General features: G+C 35.1%; 1 protein-coding gene across 1 annotated transcript in view; it reads left to right on the top strand.

Annotated features, from left to right (window-relative positions):
• Positions 1–22,794, top strand: part of ube3c (ubiquitin protein ligase E3C) — a 46,791-nt gene that overhangs the window by 908 nt on the left and 23,089 nt on the right. The window contains 15 exon segments of the mRNA NM_200473.3: positions 469–598; positions 1,199–1,252; positions 1,533–1,607; positions 1,737–1,883; positions 2,044–2,159; positions 2,503–2,660; positions 3,318–3,471; positions 4,932–5,152; positions 5,260–5,411; positions 5,488–5,675; positions 12,634–12,720; positions 12,806–12,963; positions 14,014–14,240; positions 21,268–21,372; positions 21,815–21,902. Coding sequence (NP_956767.2) covers positions 533–598; positions 1,199–1,252; positions 1,533–1,607; positions 1,737–1,883; positions 2,044–2,159; positions 2,503–2,660; positions 3,318–3,471; positions 4,932–5,152; positions 5,260–5,411; positions 5,488–5,675; positions 12,634–12,720; positions 12,806–12,963; positions 14,014–14,240; positions 21,268–21,372; positions 21,815–21,902 — 1,996 coding nt within the window. The 5' untranslated portion in view covers positions 469–532.

The following is a 22,794-nucleotide window of genomic DNA, read 5'->3' as shown; positions in this document are numbered from 1 at the left end:
TTAGGCATAACAGCCTGCCTTGTGTCATTATACTATAGAAGCTCTATACAGATATTTTCAGCATCGTGTGTAGTAGGTTAAATGTAACTTCTGTTATGAGAGAGTTAAGAAATGTGATATAGAGGTAAAGTTGGTTTTATATTCGCACATTCGTTCATTAAGCAGTCTCTTTATTGTTTGCCATGTTACTTTGAATATTCGGTCGGACTTAGCATGCAAGTATGACTTCTAAACAACATTAACACTATTAAATTCACTGTGAACAATGTTGTACTTTGATAGTCATTTGCTGTTTATATGATTTCCCCATTTGGAATTTACAAAGAATACTTTTCTGAAATGATATTATTAAGGAAAATGTCTGAATATCCGAATATAAAACCAACGTTACCTCTATAAATGTGATTAGTTGCTATGCTTAACAGCAGCCTGTTCTTTGTGTTTTCTCTGTCCTGCTGGCACAAACAGCACTTTGATCCTCTGCAAACAGGGGTACTTTCATTGATCTCTGCTCGATGGGAAAAGTGTAACCATGTTCAGTTTTGAGGGAGATTTCAGAAGAACACCCAAGGTGTCCCTTGGTGGTGCTAGCAGAAAAGTAAGTTTTCAATGTGATGGGATAGCTAAATTATGCTGAAATTTGCCTCACACAAATGTAATGTTTTGCATGTCACTATTTTTACTCATGAAAATAATTGTTATAATACCTTATATTCCAAGTAATTTTTTAAAATACAACTTTAAAGTGAATTCTTTATGAAATGCCAATGTGACAACAAGTACTTTTTTTGTAAAAACATACACAGACAGAGGAAAATAAATACTTATGGTTCACGAGTTCTTATGAAGCAAATTAATAATTTTCTCTGTCCAAATAGGTGAACATTGTTGCTTTATTTACTTTACACTGTCATGAACATGCTCAGGATTAAATGTAATAATATTTCAAAAATATTTGATATATTGTGTTTCTTGCAGACAGATCTTTTTAGTTCATAAAATCTTACTGTTTCTCCTTGAGTCAAAACTATTAGTTTTGTTTTGCCTTTTTTTGTATGTAAAAGTGCCAATATCTGCTGACTTGTATTTGATGAATAGCCATAAATCACGGTCACAGCTACAAATTTATATTTTATTTTTTGGCTGAACTCTATTTAGTTTTGAATACTGATATATATCTCACATGCACTTTGGACAGGAGGAAAAAGCATCACTTCTTCATCGAACACAAGAAGAGCGAAGAAAAAGAGAGGTGAGAATCAGATTTTCTTTTTTTAAACAGAAGTCTAAAATATGTCTAATAATTTTAAAGATGTTTTAATAGCAAAATAAGACCAAAGTTAGTTCTGAGAAAAGGTTTTAGTTTAGTTTTTTTATGTAATGCAGTGACATTTATGCATTCTGGACTGTACCAATATGTACACTGTATATAAATAGTCACAGAAAGATTTGAGGATCTGAACAAATAGATTTACTACATGTTTTTTTAAATGAAAACTTCACATTTGTGTGTTTTTTTTTTGTTCCTGCAGGATGAGAGGAAAAGATTGAAAAATGCAATCATCATTCAGTCTTACATAAGGGGATACCAAGACAGGAAACAGCAAGTATGTGGAAGTACTCTAAACTCAAGTTCCGAGAAGCTTCTTTCAAAAAAAAAAAAAAACCGTCTGTATACATGTAGAGGTCAGACAGATAGTTACATTTCTACGTTTTCTGTTCTTTTATTTAAATAGTATGCCATTCAGAGGGGCTCCTTTGACCACTGTGTGTGTCAGTGCCAGTCAGGCTCTGGCCCTCAGCTTACAGACAGTGCCATACTCAGCCAACTGGTTCGCCAGCTTCTCTTTTTTTACAGACTAAGTGAAGACAGACCAAGAATGGTAAGGACCACAAAAATGTTCTGTGCTGCCCCGTTAATTATCGCTCAATTCAGTTTTTTGTTTACACTTTCCTATTAGTGTTGATTAATGAAAATTATGAATCTGAAAATTTCATTGTATAACTGTGCATTTGAAGATGTTTATTTCTTAACCTTTGTAGATCTGGATGTGTCAGTGTTTAGTAAAGCATCATGCTCAGTTTGTCAAGCTGCTGACGGGGCCAGAAAGACAGATCTGTCTGTTTCAGATCAAGAGGTTACTGGGACACTGTTGCAGGTACAAAATTAGATGTTTACTTCGCATTTCCAAAATGTATCCACCTGTCATAACTCTTTATGGCTGGGACACACCAAACTATTGGGCCATTGGTCATGAGCACGAACGAATTCCTCCGTGGTGATTGACAATTAGTGTAGTAATGCTACAGATATGTCCTTTCATGCAGGTGCAGAACGCTCTCTCTTGTTTCAGTGGACTGCCATCCATTTGGTGTTTTACTGTGTTCATGCGCAGCTTTTTGTCCACATGAGACCAGATGCGAGCTGATAGCACAGTTGGTGTCTCGGCCCTTAGATACACTTGTTGCTTTGTTGTCAAGCCTTTTCTTTGTCTCTTTAAGGTTATTGCAATCATGTGAAGATGACAGTCTGAATGTGGCGGTTCCAATGCGGATGCTGGAGGTGTTTTCATCTGAGAGAACCTACTTGCCCTTTCTACAGGATGAAAATTGTGTCACTTCACTTATTGAGCAAATTTTGCACTATATGGTACAGAAAGGTAAAGAGTTTTCCCGCATGTTCTATCTGTCCACAAAAATATGAAAACGTGCCAATATTGGCCATCTGCCACATAGTCCAAAGCTGCTTCTTGAAAACATGGAAGAAAGTTGACTCTGCATATTCAAACATGTATGCAAAAAAAGACCTTTCAGAGGTGGAAATTTGTTTTAATTAAAATAACTAAATATTACAGGTTTAGAACTAAAGTAGTATAGTTATAGTTGGTTATACTTTAGTTATAAACCTGTACTTTTATCCAAATTTAAATTTAAACACATTTTTACCTGTGAAGGTTATTTTTGTTATTTAAAACTCCATATTTTAATAACCAAATCTAATATAGTGGTATAAGTTCATGAGATTGATGAGATGTTGAATATTCTTAGATGCTTATTTGGGGACATGCATCCCCTTCTTTTGAATGTGGCATGCAATAAAAAAAACAATAAAAAAAAAGCATTTTATTTATACTGCACTTTTTTTTACACCCAAAGCACTAACATATCTATAGCAGCAAATAACATGTCTACTTAAACATAACTATATATCTTCCTTAGTAAGTTAGAGACTGTACAGAATGTATATATGTTTTAATCTAGCAATTTTTTGAGTATATTACCTGTCTAAATCAATTTTTTACATTTCTCTTTTTCAGGATTCTACAGGTCTCTGTATGTTTTAGTGAATCACAAGTTGCCGTCAAGTCTAGAATACAGTGATACCCCTTCCATACCATTGGCACAAACACTGCTGGAACACACACTCAAGCCTCTGCACTTTACATACAGCTCCTGTCCTCCAGATACCAGGTATTCACACAAATGTCCAAATATAAAATACTACTTACTTATACTAGCTTTTTAAACTGTACATGATGCATCCAGATTACGTTGCTATAGGAATCTCTTTGTTTTGGCGTGCGTGATGGAAGGGTCCCGCCACACAGAAGGGTAGCTTTATTCTTCCAGTGGACCAAGGGACAGTAATTCCCTCACTCCTGTGTTTACAGAGAGTAGTAAAATCCAGACAGGCTCATTGACTCAACATGTAATGTTTACACAACATTTACCCTCCGTTCTAACACTCAGAGTGATGAACAGTGCTGTTTTCTTTTCTTTTCTCTCTGAACAACGACAAGAGCGCGAGAGAAGAAGCTTGTGCATATAGTATTGTGTTTGTTCTCTCACTCTCTCTCTCTCTCTCTCTCTCGTACACACCTACACACACACACACACACACACACACACACACACCGAGAGCCAGCCAGATGTTTTTACCAATTAAGTTGTTTTTCTTTAAAGAAATAAAAAACTAGCAAGGTTATTTGTTAAGATGTTACAGAAGATTTTGAATAATTGAATACTAATTCAAAACCTTACTATCTATCAAAGAATAAAAGAAATGTCTCGAAGTTTGCCATCACTTTAATAAATTACTATTCAGGAGATATTAAAAAAAAACAAAAAACATTTTACATTTTTAAAAAAATGTAACATTTCTCAGTGATGGGTTGCAGCTAGAAGGGCATCTACTGCGTAAAACATATGCTGGATAAGTTGGCGGTTCATTCTGCTGTGGCAACCCCTGATTAATTAAGGGACTAAGCTGAAAAGAAAATGAATGAGTGAAAGAAATGTAACATTTTAATGTATTTTTGTTCTAATAAATGCTGCCTTAGTTATTGAAATTGGTCTTGGTTATATTATTTTAACAGCATTGTGTCTTTAGCGCAAAATTGGTCATTCTGAATTGCTTGTGTTTTATACCATCACTTTGGATAAAATGTATTCTTAATGGCAGCAAGTTCTTCTAGTACAAATCTGTCCTATTGAGGAGGTTTGTTGGCTTCTTAAATATTACATATATCTAAAGGTGTGTCTGAAAGCATATTAAAGCATATTAAACAAATAAGCACAGTACAGTGTTAATGTTCAAACTATTCATAATGTTTAATGTGGCTGATAATAATAAATATTTTTAATAATAGTAGTTAATCTACCACGTTTTTAAACTATGCAGAGCTAAAGTTGCTTTACTGGGCCTACTACACTACTGTATTTCAATACTGGTCATTATGGTGGTACTTGAAGGAATACTTTTTTCTGAGGTGGTACTTGATGAAAAGAGTTTGAGAACCACTGCATTAGAGTAATTGTATTGTATTATATTTTTAAGTTTGAATATGAAAGCTAGTGCTCGATACATTAAGTACTTACCTCAGATGTATCACTGTACAGTTTCTTAATCTCTACTCTCTTTTCATTCACAGGCAGTTTGTTTTTTCAGCCTTCACCGAGGAGTTCATCTCCGCGCCTTTCACTGAACAAATCTATCATTTCTTCGTGCCAGCTTTGTCGGACCCAAAACTAGCTTTCCCATTTCAAAACTTCCTTTGGTCCCTCCAGGCCACCATAGCCTCTTCTGTGCAGGCCAGAACTCAGGCTCCCTGGCTCTTTTACTTTGTGCTCTCAGTCGGAGAATCAGGACTGAGTAAGTAGTGTATGGAAGGGAGAATTAAAACAGCATTGAATAACTAATATAATCACTTACCCCCCATTTAAAGTCAGGTTTGAGGATTGTGTGTTGTGCTTCCGTAGGTTCACTCTCAGAGGAAGGGTTGCTGTTATACCTGAATGCTCTACAGACGCTTTTGCCTTTGTTGCCAGTGACAGAGTGTAACAGTAGAGCTGACATCAACAGTGATTCAGAAGATGAGGAGGAAATGACCGTACAGCATCCTGCAGCACCGGTACATGCGCGTTCTCGCTTATTCACATCTTTACAGCATAGTTTACATTTTGATCAATTGTGTCATTTTTTTAAAGGATGGCAGTTGGATATCTGTGCATTACATAACGGAGGAATGTGTACAGAAGTTGGACACCAAGCAGCAGACTAATGCTCTGTTAACATTAGTGTGGAGAGACTCAGCAAGTGAAGATGTCTTCACCATGATGGCCTCCATCTGTCACACGTTGATGGTGCAACACCGTATGATGGTGCCACGAGTCAGGTCAGATACACAATACACTAAAACCTAGTAAATTAACCTCACAGTCATCATCACATCGAGGGCGATGAATCAAAGGCAATTTTTATTTTGTTGGTAAAGCCAGTTCTAGTAAGCCTCCAGCATGAGGTGTCAGATGGAGGAGATTTTACTACACGGAGTTGTAGTTCACTGACAAGCTACGCAAAAACAATTTAATTGGATATGACATTGCAATAATAGTTCTGTCATAGTTACAGCTGTTATTGTTAGGGTTGTCAAAAGTATTGACTTCAGCACCAATGAATAATGATTTTTTTTTCTTTTTACGCCCTGTTGAGGAAGTTCTTAAACACTGTGTTAAAATGCTCAACAGATGGAAATTACCTGGATTTCTTTTCCATTGGTGGAGAGTGTGGGCTATTGATCACTCAACCGTGCTTTCCTGACAAGATGTGCATGAAAATTAGGGATGCACTGAAATTTCAGGCAATGAAAATTAGCAGCAGAAAAAGATATAGAGAAAAATATCAAAAATAAAGTCTTAGTCAAAATAAAGGCTTAGATGTGCTGTGCAAATTTCACACTGGATGTGGAATGAAATGTTCTATGAAACCAGCCAAAGTCGCAGTTTGAAATAGCAAAATTTTCCGCTCTGTGAATATTCTGCTCATGTACCAGTTAATATTTCTATGCATGTAACACACATGCTTACCTGGAAAAGCAAAGTCTGCTCAAGTAAATTGCTGTCAGGACATTTTTATATAGTGTACTTGTTCCTCCTGCATGCAATAGTGTGTTGTCATGGCAAAGCTGGTAAAGTGACTAATGTCAATAAAATGTGACTATTGTCTTAAATAAAAAAATAAAATCAGTATTGTTTAAGTTAAATTCTAAAAAATCTGACAACATTAATTTTTTTAATTAAATAATAAATAATTATTACCAAGTAGTTACAGTTTTTGGCCAAGTACATCTAGAATTTTTTTAGGGGGTTTTGATGCTGATTTTCCATTGCATTACATCTTTAATAACTTGCATCTTTCTAAACTGTGTTTGCAATTTCATTTTAGTTAATCACTAACCCTAACCTATGGGCTTAACATTTAGACTTTGATTCAGTGCACAGAGAAAACCTTTTTGTTGCAAGATAGGTTTTTTTCTTAAGTCTTGAAAGAGCTGTAGATGTCCATTAAATGGAAATACATTAAACTGTCCTTAAAGGGCCATGAAACCCCCTCGTTTCAGCAGGGTGTTTTCACACCTCTACTTTGGAAAAAGTCAGAAAAGTGGGCGTGTCCAGCTCTGTTTAGGGGGGAGTGTCGGAGGAACTAAAGTGGGATGGTGTGGGAGTGTCTATTTAGGCACGCGTGAGTTTCAGAGTCAAAATCAACACACAGGAGAAAGTGATGGTGTTTAACCTACATGGACATCTGTAGTCGAATTATTTGCCAAATTATTAAATGTTGGACTTTAACTGCTGTTTGGCTCTTTCATTCAGGGAATTCATTCATGCCCCTCGTGACAAACGAGATATTTGATTCGAGGAACTGCTCTAAGCGTGTATTTTTCATGCAATGTTTGATACCGCACGGCGAATGAGAGAAAAAAAACCTCCGCATTTCCCGGAAACTTAGATGCACACGGCAGGTAGCGTCAGAAAGCTGCGTGTGTTATTCCGGTCACTAAATGCGGTAAAAACCCTACACTGGATTAAAGTTTGGTTGTGGTATTAACATGTTTACACTCGGTGAAATAGTTAACTTAGTTCAATACGAACAAACTGAATAAACAGAGCACTGGTTGCTCACTTACCAAATCTGTAGAGACAGGACAATCAACAGCAGCTAGAGCCGTGTCTTTATTAAGAGAAGACTATAAGCGAATCCGGATCTCAGCGTTTGCAGATGAGAACAGCTCTCAGGTAAACAATAATCCTCCTTAGACACGTAAGTTATTGTTGTCGAGCGTCGCGTAGACTGTTAATCCACACGTGACTCTGAGCTCTCACAGAGAGAAAATGAAAACAAAACTTAACGGCAGCAAACTATAAAAGCAACACTTCACGCTCGTTTTGCCAACACAACGTGGCGTCTCTGTCGTGTAAATACGGTGACACTAATGAATATTAATAAAGTTGCACAATAGAGCGCGCTGATTGGTTTGAACCAAGCTTTACTCATGCATTTATGCAACACACTGTAAGACGTAGTAAGACTCACTCTGGCACAGATGCCCAGTCTGCACGCTGGAATACAACGCTATTATGTCATGACCCTTGACACAGCTTTAAAAATTCGTTTCAAACCGGAAGTACGAATTTGCTTGAAATAACGCAAAAACAACCAATTTACACTTATTTTAGTGAAATATAGGTGTCCTAATTGTGTTTTTAGCAGTGTGGGACACATATACGACTGTCAACAGCTCAAAACATGCGTTTTGGTGTTTCGTGACCCTTAAAGCATTTGAGCAGGCTGTGTTACTTTTTTGATCCTTCCTACTGCTAGTTTTTAAAACCTAAAAGCAGTAACAATTCTGAAGACACAGACAATTAAATCTAATCTTTTTTTCTTTTCTTTTAATTGCCAGGGCAGTTTTAGTTGCTGTCAGTCATCAATTAGTGTAATGTGCTCTCCTCTACAATCCTTTCTCCTCTACGTACTTCTGATCCTGCAATGTTGACAAAATGAGACCAGGATTTCAGTTAGAGTAAACTGAGTGATGGAGAGAAGAGATGGATGTAAGAAGACAGGGAAGAGAAGTTTGTCTGGTTTAATGAGGAAAGGATATTGATAAAGGCAATGTGCATTAAAAGGCAGTGCCAATCAGCTAAATCAGAACTATTTTGAAGATTCCACACATGTAGTGCCTTTAATCCTGCAGAATAAGTGCTCACAGCGAGCTTATGATGTGTTCTCAGTATTAGAGATCTACGATTTCTGCATTATGTATTGAAATCAATTCTTAAAAAAATCCCCTAAGGCCATCTAGTTCTAGGTCATTTTTTTCTTCCAATTTTTTTTTATTTTTAGTAAAAAAAACAACAACTTTTATTTAAAAGATTTACAAATTGATTTATCACAGTATGTCCAAATCCCTGTTAGCTAATGCAGTTCTTAAAAGCTGACATTTTGCATTTTCTAATAAAAAATGAAAGTTTTAATTGGTGTTTAGTTCAACTCCATTACTATAGCAATTTCAAAACTTTTAAAATAAATGACAAAGCATAAATAAAACATAAATATAACAATCTCAGAGCAAGTATTAGTGTATGCCTATGTATAAATTACATAATCCAGTTTTCTGAAAATAAAATCATGCATTAATATATTCCTATTTATTGCAGAAAGAATCTAGTTTAGTTAAGACAGAGACATCTTAATTGGAGAAAAGCTGCTTTCACAACCATAATCATTTTACAGTTAAAGGAAAGTTCCAAAATGACGAAAAAAAATCCTAATTCTTCATATGAGAGTAAAACTCATAGTATTGTTCATAGTATGATTATTATGGAAATGTAAAGTATAACATAAAATAATTAAGTTGGCTCGCCTGTATTCTTGATTTTCTTATGTATTTAAAATATTTTACATGCTCTTGCATACATGACATAATCTGCTTTATTTTCAGTATTTTTTTCTTGCGTTTCATTTACTCAGCCTTTGTTTTTCTTTCTTTTTTTTAGTGGTGATTATATATTTTACTGCTCCGTCCAAAAAGAGAAGGCTTTTATCATAAATCCTGCCTTCACTACTTTATCATTATTGGATATCTGTACAAAATAATTAGCTGGCCTAGGAAGATTAATTCCTGCAGGAGTGGATGGGATAGTTTTACAAGAGGTATAACAGCTGGGCTTGATTTACAACCTTTAAAGAAGCGCCCAGTGTGCATGCAAACTTGGTAGCCTTTTTAAACATTATCATATTTTAAAAGTGAAGAGTACGGCTGTATTTCACTCTAAACAAGGTCATTATATTGTCAAACCTGTATTAGTGTAAATAGCAGGCATGGTTCTTATGCATTGAAAGGTCTCAGTGTTAAGCAGACTGGACTTGCTTTAGCTATTTAAAGACTATAAAGATAATTAAAACAAACAAATAAATCATGTTATTCATCTTAATAATTTTTTTTATTATGCTATTTATGGAAATGTGGTGGATAGTATGCCCATCTAATTAGTTTTATTAATTGATCAAATTTGTTAAAAAAAAAAAAATCATTCAAACACTTGCTTTCTGTAACCACTAATTAGAACAACTTAATTAATTTTTCCCCATCAATTTTTCCCATGTCTCTGGGAAAACAGCACAATCTGTAGCCTCTTTTTTGCCTTTGTATTTTCTTTTTTGGCCTGTGATTATTTTATTTATGATTTATTTTTTTAAGATTTGGTCTGTGTTTTTTTCAGTGTCTATGTATTTAAATATACATTTCGGGCTAGTAACTGGTCACATGGTTGTACATTTTCAGTGTTTGTTACACCCGTTTCTTAATGAGAGTGACCCTTGACATGATATCACTTCCATGTTGTTGTTTTTTTTTTGTTGGTCTGCATCTTTTCTAAGTCACTTGTTGAATAATTAAATATAAATGTAAATTTTGTTGCAGCATTGCAACTTGACGATGAAAGGATGGTTAACCAAAAAAGGGAAAATTTCCTTTACATTTCCTCACACAAAATTTGATGTATTTATTTCTTTTGTCATTGTGAGGAATGTTGGAAACCAGCAGTCATTGTCATCTATCTTAGGAACAAAAATACTACATAAGTCAAAGACTGCTGCTTTCCAACATTCTTCAGTATATCTTCCTTTGTGTTCAAAAGAGGAAAGAAACTCAAGAGGTTTGGAACAAGTGGATGATGAGTAAACAATGGCATCATTTTCATTTTTGGCTGAAAATCAGTTTACTGCAACATATTGGGAGGAAATGTCTATACTACTGTAAACAGAAGTGCTTTGTATGCTTGTTGTACACCAGCTTTAATCTTATTTTCACTCCTAATTACTTTCAATTATGCTTTATTTATTCTTTCACCCCTTGACACAAAACAACCATGCTGTAATCGCCGGAGCGATTTCTCGCACCATGGTGTGACGACTGTTAGCTTTAATGATTTGGGTGACCTAAGCACAGTGCCTAATCTGTGATAGCAGCACTGCCTCTACGGTCAGGCAATTGTGGTCGTGCTACATTGTCTCCACGGTCGTCATTAACTTAAATGGAGCCCCCACAGGAACCACTGGTCTGTTTACGACCCTGAAGCGTCTGCTAGTTTACTAATGGAAGGTGCCTCACCTAAATAAAGCTTAATGGCTCATTTAATCTTTCCTGTGGTCACATACAAAGACTAGAAATTCCAGCTCACTGGCTTGTTTATATTTTTCCCACTTTATGAGTCCTCCTAGAGATCTGGGAAGTTTAGGTTTTATGGGCAGGAGATGTGGTTATCTGAACATCCAGAGATGAGCATTGTTCTCGTGACACCTTAGAAAGTGTTGCTGAATAGTTTAGTAACTGACACTGATATCAATATCGATACATATAGATACTTTGGCCAACCCCTCAAAAACAACAACAACAGGAAAAACAATTGAATGATCTAACTTTCATTTGATTTAATATTAGCAAGTGTTTACTGTTTGCTTAAAAAAAAGAAAGTATAAAATACAAATAAATAAATATAAATCTAAATAAAATATAAATATAAATCAAAAATAGGGTACATCTCTCTATAACAAAAAATTAATTGTTACCGCTGAGCTTTTTAAATAAGCATCGGTTCACAATAGAATTTTGTTTTGTTAACAGAACAGAGAAACAAAAATCAAAACATGTTCCCCTCTTCTCACTTGTTCTTATTTTCTAGAAAGATCTTCAGCCATTTCAGGTTCTTTGAAATGCAAACCAGAATTTACTAATAAGGTGTTGGGAGACGAGACCTGTCGTGTTCTTTAGCACAGTAGTGTGCAGGATAATATTTGTTAATCTTTGTTTATCATTAGCACCACAGTTTCCTTAACCGTTATATATTTAGCACATTTAGATTTACAGTAGTGTAAACCTGTATTATTGTAAATCAAATCAAATTGTATATACATTTTATTTGTGTGTGCTTTTTTTTCCTACAAAATCAGAGCTCTATTCATTTATACGTGATCGAATTTCAAATCATAAAAAGTAAAGCACCCTAATTAAAATGTACAGTATCTCCACCAAACCTATTTAAGGCATCACTGACGAGTGTAACATTTCTTGCAGATTGGTATTGTGATGTTTGTGAGCCTGGCTTTAAGTAACACAAGTGAAATAATGCCTTGATTCTCTTCACATGTCTAGTTTGTCTAGAAACTGTGGGTGGCCACCAGGCCTACCTATATTTGCGACCATGTCTCTAGTTTTGTCACCATGAAAGCCAGAGTCTATTGGAGTGGGAAATTATTCGGCATGCAGTCAATGTGCTGTTGAAGTAGCGTCTTCCCCCAATTATTAAACGCTCGGAACTACTGCTGTCTCACTTTTTTCCACCCCTGCCAAATTATAACCCCTTCAATAAAGTTGCTATCTTCATTAAAGATTGCCTAATCTATATCCCCACATCTTTACCCAAACCTACCTGAACGAAAGGGGTAATAATCTCAGAATTTGGCACAAATCAGATAGATGCTAATATAGTAATGAATTGTAAAGTTTTTTTTTAAAATCAGAGTATGTGTTCAGTAAGAGTATATGTGTTTGTGTGTGTGGGTACATAATGATTCTGCTTTGATGCTGAAAGTAAAAAAAATATTGTAAAAAAGGCTCTATCATACAAATGTATACCCTATAGCTATTACAAATGCATTTGTAAGTTTTACTTTATTAATCTCTAAGTTTAAAAAAGAAATGTTAGACAAAAGTGCTTTCCTGTTAAATTTTTTTTAACCTCAAGTAAAGATGCCAATTCTCGTTTTTTTTTTGTTGTTGTCTTTTTCAGGCTTCTCTACAGTTTAGCCTTCAATGCACGCTTTCTTCGGCACCTCTGGTATTTAATCACATCTATGAAGACTAAAATGATCACAGGGTAAGTTTTCTACATGTTTATTTCTAATATCCTGCGTACAATATTAATACCTCTGTTTTTTTCTCTCCTCTCTCTGTGGGTGCAGCTCTATGGTTCCCTTGTTGCAGGTGATGTCTCGAGGTTCTCCAATGACTCTGGAGGACTCTAACAGGATCATCCCTCTCTTCTATCTCTTCAGTTCACTCTTCAGTCATTCACTCATCTCTGTGCACGACAGCGAGTTCTTTGGCAGCTCAGCTGATGGTATGAACATCTATTCTACATCAATGGAGCAATAATTGAATAGTAGAATATAGAAGTAAATAGTAATAGACGTATCTAATAAAATACCTTTAAAACACAACCAGATTAATTAGTTTTTTTTTCTGTTTTATTTTGGTCTTGATAAACTTCCAGTAAACAGTTAATGTGACTGTTTTCAATTTCATAAGGTTCCTTTTACAGCATCCATGTTGTAATGCAATTTAAAAATAGTCAGTTAAATAGACTTAAGCATTCTTTTAGTTGTTTAAGTGTAAAACAAGATGAAAAACCATTTATGCCCACGTGCCGTCAGGATCTGCAATACATTTTTTTTTTCATATTTTAAAGACATGGTATGGAAAAATGTCATTTAAACGCTGTGAAAGATCATTTTAAAGAAAACAGACCTTAAACGCGTCAATTATTATAATTTTTTTTACAGCGTAGTTGACCGGAATCACATTTACTTGGTTACTGAAAATTAAAAATCCTTCTGCATATACCCTATTGTCTTAAAGAATGCTGGAAACAAGTAGCCATTGATTGCTATGGATATCAGTGGATACTGGTTTCCAACATTCTTCATAATATCACCTTAAGATATTTTTTTAACAGAAAAAAGAAACTTATAAAAATTTGGAACCACTTAAGGGTGAGAAAAGTCCGTTTATAACTGCATGGTATGGCTCAGAATGGCTTGCTTCCATTTGATTTCCAATGCAGTTTAGCAGAAATGCTGGTGACACAAAAATCCAGTTATGCCACCCATTGGTTATCAGCAATGTGTATTATTCATCCAGTTTTTGGTTATGAGACAGTTCAATTAAAACATCATCTGAGGTTGTACTAAAATAGTACCAGTTATCGAATGCAAAGCCCCCAAAAGTAAGCCATACTAAGCACTTTGCACCATAAATGCTAACTAAATGGCCATTTTTGGGTGAACCTTCTGTTTAATTTCATTGCACTTTTAAAAAGTCTCGTTTCTCAATGTTAGCTTTGTTTAAAAATGCAGTGTTGCAAATAAAATGTTTTTCTTTGCTCGTGCAGGTCAGAGCCAGTCGTCCATGATGCCCTTCTCTCTGGGAGAGTTGGTGACGTTGTCTCGGTGTTTGCGGGATGCATGTTTGGGAATCATAAAGCTGGCCTATCCTGAGACTAAGACAGAGCACAAAGAGGAGTATGTAGCGGCATTTCGTAGTGTCGGAGTAAAAACCAACAGCCAAGTACAGCAGCGCATTCAAGCTCAGCAGAAACGATGGGTGCAGCTCTTTAAGGTGATTTCCTTCATGTTTTCTATTTCTTAGCTGATATTCATTCAGAAGTAGTGGAAAAGATTAACCCTTAAAGACCTAGAGGTATTTTGAGGGCACCTAATGGGCCTATATTATTATTATTTTTTTTAAAGCAGTTTTATTTTTATTTTAGCAGTCAGACTCAAGTGTCATATATTATTTTAAACAGGAGAACCTGAAGTTTCAATCTGTATCATTTAAAGGTCCAGTCTAAAACTTTTTTTGGTCCAAAAACATATGAACAGACAGAAAATATTCCAGAATTTTCCAGAAACGATTTTTAAAAAAAGTGGCATTTTCTAGTTATTATAAACAAAACCTTATGAAGTTTGTTTTTCTTTCTTTAGAAATACATATTATGATGTTTTATACTTCCACAATAAATTTTGTCTACATCCACCATTCCCTGAGCAAGTTATAGCAATTTATTTCAATGTTATTTCAAGGCGTTTTTCAATGGGGGGAAAAAATGCATTTATTTACTGACAATGTATTTGCCCAAAAGTTCTGGGAATGAACTAAACAGAAAAAAAATGTTACAAAATAACAGAACACTGAAGCAAATTTGACTTTTTTCCAAATAATATATTTTTAGTTACCATAAACAACACCACTTATAATAAACAAATATAAAATAAGAAAATAATAAATAATGCGTCAAAGTCCAAATAAACATGGTGCAAATCCTCAGTAAAAAATAGATATAAATATTTATTATACTATAAATAGTTACATAACTAAACTAGATTCAATATGGACCATCCTTAGGTTTTATGTGCCAGCATGGATATGGTTGTCTGCGGATATGTATATGGTTCGCGTGCAATGCAGACAAACAGCCCAACCTTTATTTGCGTCCTTTGAAATCAACAAGAGCAGCACTTCGTCTTTGCTGTGTCACTGTTTTGTCATGTTTTTGTGCTGTTGTGCATGCAAAAGTACTTAGTATGAGAATTATTTCATGCAAAACTTTTTTTTTAGCGTTTTATTTAGCCGCGCGTAAATGTGCAGCCTATCTCTCATTCCGTGTTGTTCAAATAGCTGATTGTTGGTTCACAAAGCGAAACCTAAGCTTATTGGTTGAGATAGAGCGAGTTTGAACCAATCTGGGCATGGAGGAGGGACAATGCATCCATATATCATGTCTGGTTTGTCCGGAGAGACAAGTGACGAGCGTTCCTTTGTCAAATCAGCGTTGTCAAAATTTGATGACGTAACCACACTGATTCCGGAGCCTCTGAAAGTCCGTGAATGTAATGTGATACAGCGATGGAAAGCTGAGAGTCTCTTCTTTATGCCAATCTTTGAATTGTATGGATCGGATCAGCGGATCAAAAGTTATTAAACATTTAAGAGCAATACTTATTTTTAGCCGCGGGCGGCTGTCTCGGTCTTTAAGGGTTAAATGCTACCGAGAAGATTGTCACTAGTATTCATTCCATATTCAATACTGCTGATTAATTCTTCAGTGGGTGGTGCGCGTTTCTATTAACCATACGCTGTATTAGCAGCGCTAACAACGTCTTTGATGACCTAATTAGATGGGTTGACAATTAATGAGGCGAATGGTCTTAGCATCTGTTAGGGCCATCAGTGCTGATCAGCTAGGCAGGAAGACCACTCACTCGGGAAATTAATAGGTTGTTTGCCAAGACTAAGTGAGCTGAATAACGGCATTAGGATATTAGTCAGCTGTCTTCATTCTCTGTCTTCCTTCATCGTCCTCTTCCTCGTCTTCCTCCATCATGTTCTCGCGTCCATCCCCCTGTCAGGTTTCAGCTTTTCCCCTCATTATTTATGTGTGTGGTTTAACCAGATCCCTTGCTGCCTGTTGACAGCTCATTGACCTACTTTTGTCCTTTCATTTAACTAAACATCTTGTCAGTAGATTTGTGGAGCTTTCCAACATTGGCAGTTACAAATGAAAGCGCATAATTTATACAATTTAGATGCATTATAAAATTAATGTGAGGCAATTTCTATGATTATTCAGTGTACGTCTTTAGAGACCTGTTTTATTAATTTAACACTTTAATCCAAACTATAAAGTCATGGAATTAAGATAAGTTCAAATGATAAAACAGTTGTCGTTATAATCTGTAAAACTATAGATTTTTCCTCTATTACATCTAATATTTAGTGATGCATTTTCAGAACTTGTTCAGTTGTAGTGATATATTAATTATGCAAAGTCTCCATCCCTCTGTGCACTTTTGGCTTGCATTAGCTTTACCACCAATCAGCCATTCAAAATACAAGATGATCTGCATTGGTTTGAGCAGGGCTCGTTGGTCATATGTGATAATTACATTAGATAATACCCGATTAGTTATTTAGTTTTTGAAGTTCAATTTTTAATTAAGGATTTTCATGATTGATTATCACACTCTCTCTCTCACACACACACACACACACACACACACACACACACACACACACACACACACACACACACACACACACACACACACACACACACACACACAGTCAAATCAGCACCAATATATTCTGTCAGAGATTATCCGATGACGCGGTCTTGGCTTTTTTGTACCAAAGAAAAATTCTGGGCCTTAATTCTTAAGAGTGTCTTCCAATAATTTAGTCATTTCTAATTCTGTGGGTGAGAACAATGCCAAGAGCATCTCTTTTCATTGCTCATCTCTGAAATACATACATTGATAATAAAAAAAGCACACATTTCTAAAATAATTGACTTGTCACTGCTTCTGCATGTTATCTTCTATTATCCTCAATTGTAAGTGATACTTTTCAGTGATAAATAAAAAATATATTTGCAGTCATAATTATATCTCTTCTAAGTTATATGTAATTTAGTTTAATAATTCAATTGTAGCACCAATCCTGTTTTGTTTACATTTCTTTATGTTTCATGCACCTAAAATCAACACTTTCCAAGTGTAAGGCAAGTAAAAATGGATTAGTGTGTCTTGGCAGTTGGTTTTTAACTTGGTTAATACAATACTCAGTAATCTGATTTTAATATGATTAAGACTCTGATTAAGAGTCGACCATGTAAACAGCGATTCATTTAATCTGATTAAGGTCATAATTAAACTAAACAGAAATTGAATTAAGAAGTATTATTATGGAGTATAATTATTAAAGTGCAGTACAGACATGTAAACACCTTAATCAAACTGTAGGCGTCATGTAGGACTTTTTGCTGTGTTTTGCGACAGGATAGTCTATACACACATGACACTATAGTATGACACTATACTTTGCACTCACTGAGTGAGTGATTGACCACAGACACCTGCATCACGAAATGCCAAGGTTTTTTCCCCGTACTGTGTGTGGTATCAAATTCCATTAAAACAACACTCTTCCAGCAGTTCATACTCGCACCCAATATCTTCTTTGTCATGGAGGGCATGTATGAAATGTTTCTAAATGAAAGTGAAAGTGCCAAACTACAGTTAAAGTCGATAAATCAAAAATGAAACTCTGGAGGAAGTGTGGATAGCGTGGTGACCCAATGACGTTAATCAAATTATAACATGTAAAGAGGGTTAAAAAAAGTAACATTTAAAAGCAACTCGTGTAAAACCCTAATCATATTATTGTCTTTTTCAGATTAAGGCAAATCATTTGATTATGTCCATGTAAACAAAGTCAGTGTTTTAGGTCTCTTGTAGCAGCTCAATTCATAATAAAGGAGACAAACAAACTATGGGCGATATCATTTGTAATATACAGGTAAATTTGGGGTGCAAAAATACAGACATCTCACAGTTAGGTTTCAGTTTCAGGTCAAGGTTTCGGCATGGTTTAGTATATTAATAGTTTTCTTTAAACATGAATATTTTTTTGTCTTTTAGTGGATATGTATAAATTATTATCAATGTCATTATCCAATAAATGACAGAAAATATTGCGATATAGTTTTGAGTCCATATCACTCATTCCTAAATCAAGCTACATTTCTGCAAGTATTGTAGGCTTAAGTTGCTTACAATGTGAAAATGCAACATGGGCCAAAATTCCTCCGAAGCTTATGAAAGTGGTTTGTAAACAAAAGGTGATGTCATTTAGCGTTTTAAAGTAAATATTAGTTCACACTTTATTTTGATAGTCCCTTATCTTGAATTTAAGTTACATTGCATCTACATGTCAACTGATTCTCATTAGATTATAAGTAGACTGTTAGGTTGGGGTTAGGGTTAATGTAAGTTGTCATGCACTTGCAAAGTTTCTTATAGTCAGTTAAATGTCTGTTGAAGGAGCAGTATTAACATATTGAGCAGTTTACTAATACTCAAATGTATCATCAAAATAAAGTGCTACCAAATATAATTTTGTTGTTGTAATTTTACCGTTAAATTAATAATAACAATTGCCATAATAATAATTGTAAAAAATATTTAAAATATAATAATACTACTAATAATTTCTATTTTCTCTAACTTTAAAACCTATTTTATTTTTATAAAATAATAAACAGTTTTATGGCCGTTTAATACAGGTTGTTGGCTAAATGTCTTAAATCACTGGCCATTTGCCAGGTGTGACAACATAATAAATAAAATAGACAAAAAAGTTGCCTTGTGAAAACCTTTCTACTCTAAATCTCTGAAGACACCGTTACAGAGAAAAGTGACAAACCTCATTTCATTGGTGGAATGATTCTTTATTTGTTTTGGTAATTTGTACAATTTTAGTAAACCTCTCTTTCTAAGTGAAACATTTAAAACGGCAGCTCATTGTTAGGGATCTGTTAGTTATATCAATGCAGCGTACAAAAGGCCCTGAAATATTTCCACAAAAGATGGCGGAAAACGCCTCCTGTCAGCTAAAACGACCCATTAAAGAAGTACAAGCAGGAGAAACGCATTTCCCAAATTGAATGTGCAATTTACAGTCAGCTCTAACGCTGTTGACCCCTCACACACTAATGTTTGCCTCCAGCCATGGGCCGTCCCTCCGGATGTTTTATCACTCCTATTGTCGAGCTATCTATTTAATTGAAAGAAGTTAATTGAATGAAAATGATCAACTAAGCTTGTATTAATATTGCTAATGGAACTTTCTTCTTGGCCGTGTTTGGAGAAGGATGTCACTGCAGGAGTTTTGGAGAGACCCATTAAGGCCTGCACTTAACCCGATGGGCTAATTAACCAATGCTTATTCATTCCACTTAGACAGGAAGAGCCTTCAGACCCCCTGCCCCACAAACCCACCAGCAACAGAGTTTTGCACTTGCTGTTAATACAGACTCTGGTAGCATTGCTCAGAGATTGATCTGCAATTTCTAGAAATGACCAGCGAGACATTTGTTTGACACTGTAATCTAAGAAAAAGGTGTTAAGAAGAAGTGTAGATAAGTGAATTTAGATGAAGTCGACTGATGTTAGAGATGAGTTACTCATCGTTTAAACAAAAATTAGACACATTTGGTCATTTGTGGTATTCTGGATTTTTTTAAGACTACATCTGTGTATTAAAGTCCTCAAGCTAACAAATTGCGTACAAGTTGTGCCAGCTGGTCAATGAAAGGATAAATTCATCAGCCTCTATTGGATTATTACATGGGCTATGAAACGACCTATTAAAGAAATTGTACACATTAAAAGCATTATGTGGAGAAAATATTTGTTTCTCCTTTCAGGTTTTTTAAAGCGTTAGCTCACCTACAAATAAACCATAAAATTCAGTTTTTATTTATTACACTTGTGGTTTCCCAATGCCATCTGTGCTTCTTTTATTGACCATTGATAGAGAAACACAATAAAAGCTTGTCCAGCATTCCTCCAGCATTTAAGGTTTTAAAAAAGATGCAAAAGTATCGAAGAATGGTTTAATTTTACATGTTGTGTATTTGTTATAAAAAAAACACTGAAGTCTAATGTGTTATTTAAAGAAAACACTGCTTTTGAGTGTTGACTGCACGTTTAAACCACAAATCACTCTGACTTGTCCAGAAAAAGCATACAAGTATAAAAGTTTTGATAGATCAATATTCATAAAACAATGAAACCAGTGCTTAACTCGACCATAATTCTACAGTCTCTACATCACTTGCTGTAGTTGATGAAAGATGAAAGTTTAAGTCCAGTCAAGTCGAGCTTTATTGTAATTCTGCTACATGTGTGGACATACAGAGGAGCGAAATGTTGTGTTACGCAGGACAACGGTGCTACATAAATTACTCATAAATACAAACACACCAAATAAGAGCTATTTAAAAAAGAAACCCATGCATAACTAACATATAACTAACTTTACAAATAAGAACTTTTACGTGAGACTGAACAATGTTGTGCAGGATTATGTGCAAGAGAGGCATTAAAGGTGAATATTGTGCAAAAGAGGTATTAAAGGTTTAATATTGTGCAAGAGTTATTAAAGGTTGAAGCAAACAGTGCAACACTATTGGAAGACATTTGAAGTAGACATCATTTTCATTATTGAGTCATTGTAAGATGGAGTTTAGATAAAATGTCAGGTGCATAAGAAAGAGTGTTTCTACAGGTGCTTTGTAAACCCCACTGAACTGTATGAAGCAAGATTTGAAATGCACTTTGTTTCCAATAGTCATGGAGTGATTAAAAAAGTGTCTATAGAGCAAATGTGTAACCTGCTGCAAGAGTCAGAGATATGAGAGGTTTGAGAGGTCAGAGAGATGAGAGGTTTTTGACAGATTTGTTTTGTAGTGTCAATAGCCTCATGAACACACTCAAATTTAGGATTTTTGGTGAAAAATAATTTAAATACATTATTTTTTATAACCAAACCCAAAGTTAAAATGTATGAAATTTTACATGGAAACATTATATTTTTTAATATATTTTTTTAATGATTCTGGATTCTGTCATAATATGGATGAATGTGAAAAGGTGAATGTGAATTTTTTTTTAAATAAACATATGACAGTGGAACCACATTGGAGTTTTTAATTGCTTTCTTGATTAGTTAGATCTTATGCTTATCATACATTAAAACCCCACTCTTCAAATGATGAACATTAATTAAATATGTTTCTTAAAAGGTGATTACCAACCTTGTGAAAATGCTGAAAGCCCGAGATATCCGAAGACCATTCTGTCCATCGGGTCATTGGCTTTCTGATGAGGTCAACATCAGGGCAGACAAGGTAAAACTATTAAAAAAATTATTAACAAAGAAATTTGTGATGGGAAAAGAAATGAGTGCAAATCTTTACAAAATAGAAAAATACACCTTAAAGGGATAGTTCATCACAAAAATAACTCTACCTCTACATAGGAATTTTCTTTCTTCTGTTAAACACAAATGAAGATATTTTAAAGAATGTTGGAAACTGGTAGCCTCTGACATTCATCATATTTTGTTTTCCTAATATGAATGTCAGTGGCTACAAGTTGCCAACATTCTTTAAAATATATTTTGTGTTCAACAGAAAAAAACGAACACTCATGATGGTTTAAAAAGCACTTTAAATGTGAGTAAATTGAAATTTTGGCACCATTGCTTCAAGTAGAAAAATACAAGATGTGTTGAATTGATAATAGCTTGCAGTGATCTAACTTGTTTAATATATTAATGTTTGTGTGTAGGTGACTCAGCTCTATGTGCCGTCTGCGAGGCATATGTGGAGAACCAGGCGAATGGGACGAATCGGACCACTTCAGTCCACATTAGATGGTAAGGCTTGAATTGAAGTATACATATTGAAGTGCTGTGAAACACATGCTAAAAAGGAAAGCATAATATGGCTTCCGTCAAGCAATTTAATTTCAATGAAAGGGCTGTGGGTGTTAACGCAAACTAATACCAGCATGCCTGATCTTTTCCATGCCACCCTTGAGCATATGTGCTTAAAAATTCAATTAGCTTAAGACTGGACACATCTGGTTGCCTGTTTGTCCGGACCTTTTTCATTTTCCTAAATGGACTTGCGAGGTAGTGACGAATGGCTCCTGTATTGACCATGCTGTGCCATATTTCTCCACCAAGATGGCCTCTTGATGGCTGGTTTGTGGAGAGAGAGAACACTGACTGATCGCTCCACCATTCAAGCAACCTAGTAGATGAATGACACTTCTCATCTGCTGCTATGGCAGTTTTTTTCCCCCGTGGTCGAAACGTTTGTAGGACGGAGTTTTAATACAAAACAAACGTCCCAGTAATGGAGGGAGAGGACAGGTGGATGGGCAAATCGCTGCTGAGTTAATTAAAAGTGTGTGGCAGGGAAGACAGAGGGCGATTGAGCGATCTTTAATGGGATGCTCTGTAAATACCGCATTCAGCAAGGCTGGAAGTGGAGCTCACTCAAGGTTGTGTGAGTGTACAGAAGCAAATGAAGTGGGTCTTTAGCAACAGACGTCCAGACCATCATCATTGTCTTGTGCAGGTTAATTATCCCTTTAGCAATGAACTGCCACATTGTTTGATTTTGTGATGAAAGAAACATATGTGTAATATATATTCTACTGTTTAAGATCTTTTTTTAAAATGGATTTTAAGCTTGCCAATGCTCAATTTGTTTAATAGAAAATATAGTAAAATAGCATGTTGTGAATTATTGTCACTGTTA

Source organism: Danio rerio, chromosome 7, assembly GCF_052040795.2.
Source record: "Danio rerio strain M-AB ecotype USA chromosome 7, GRCz13ab, whole genome shotgun sequence".
Lineage (NCBI taxonomy): Eukaryota > Metazoa > Chordata > Actinopteri > Cypriniformes > Danionidae > Danio > Danio rerio.
This window is presented reverse-complemented; position numbering and strand designations above follow the sequence as displayed.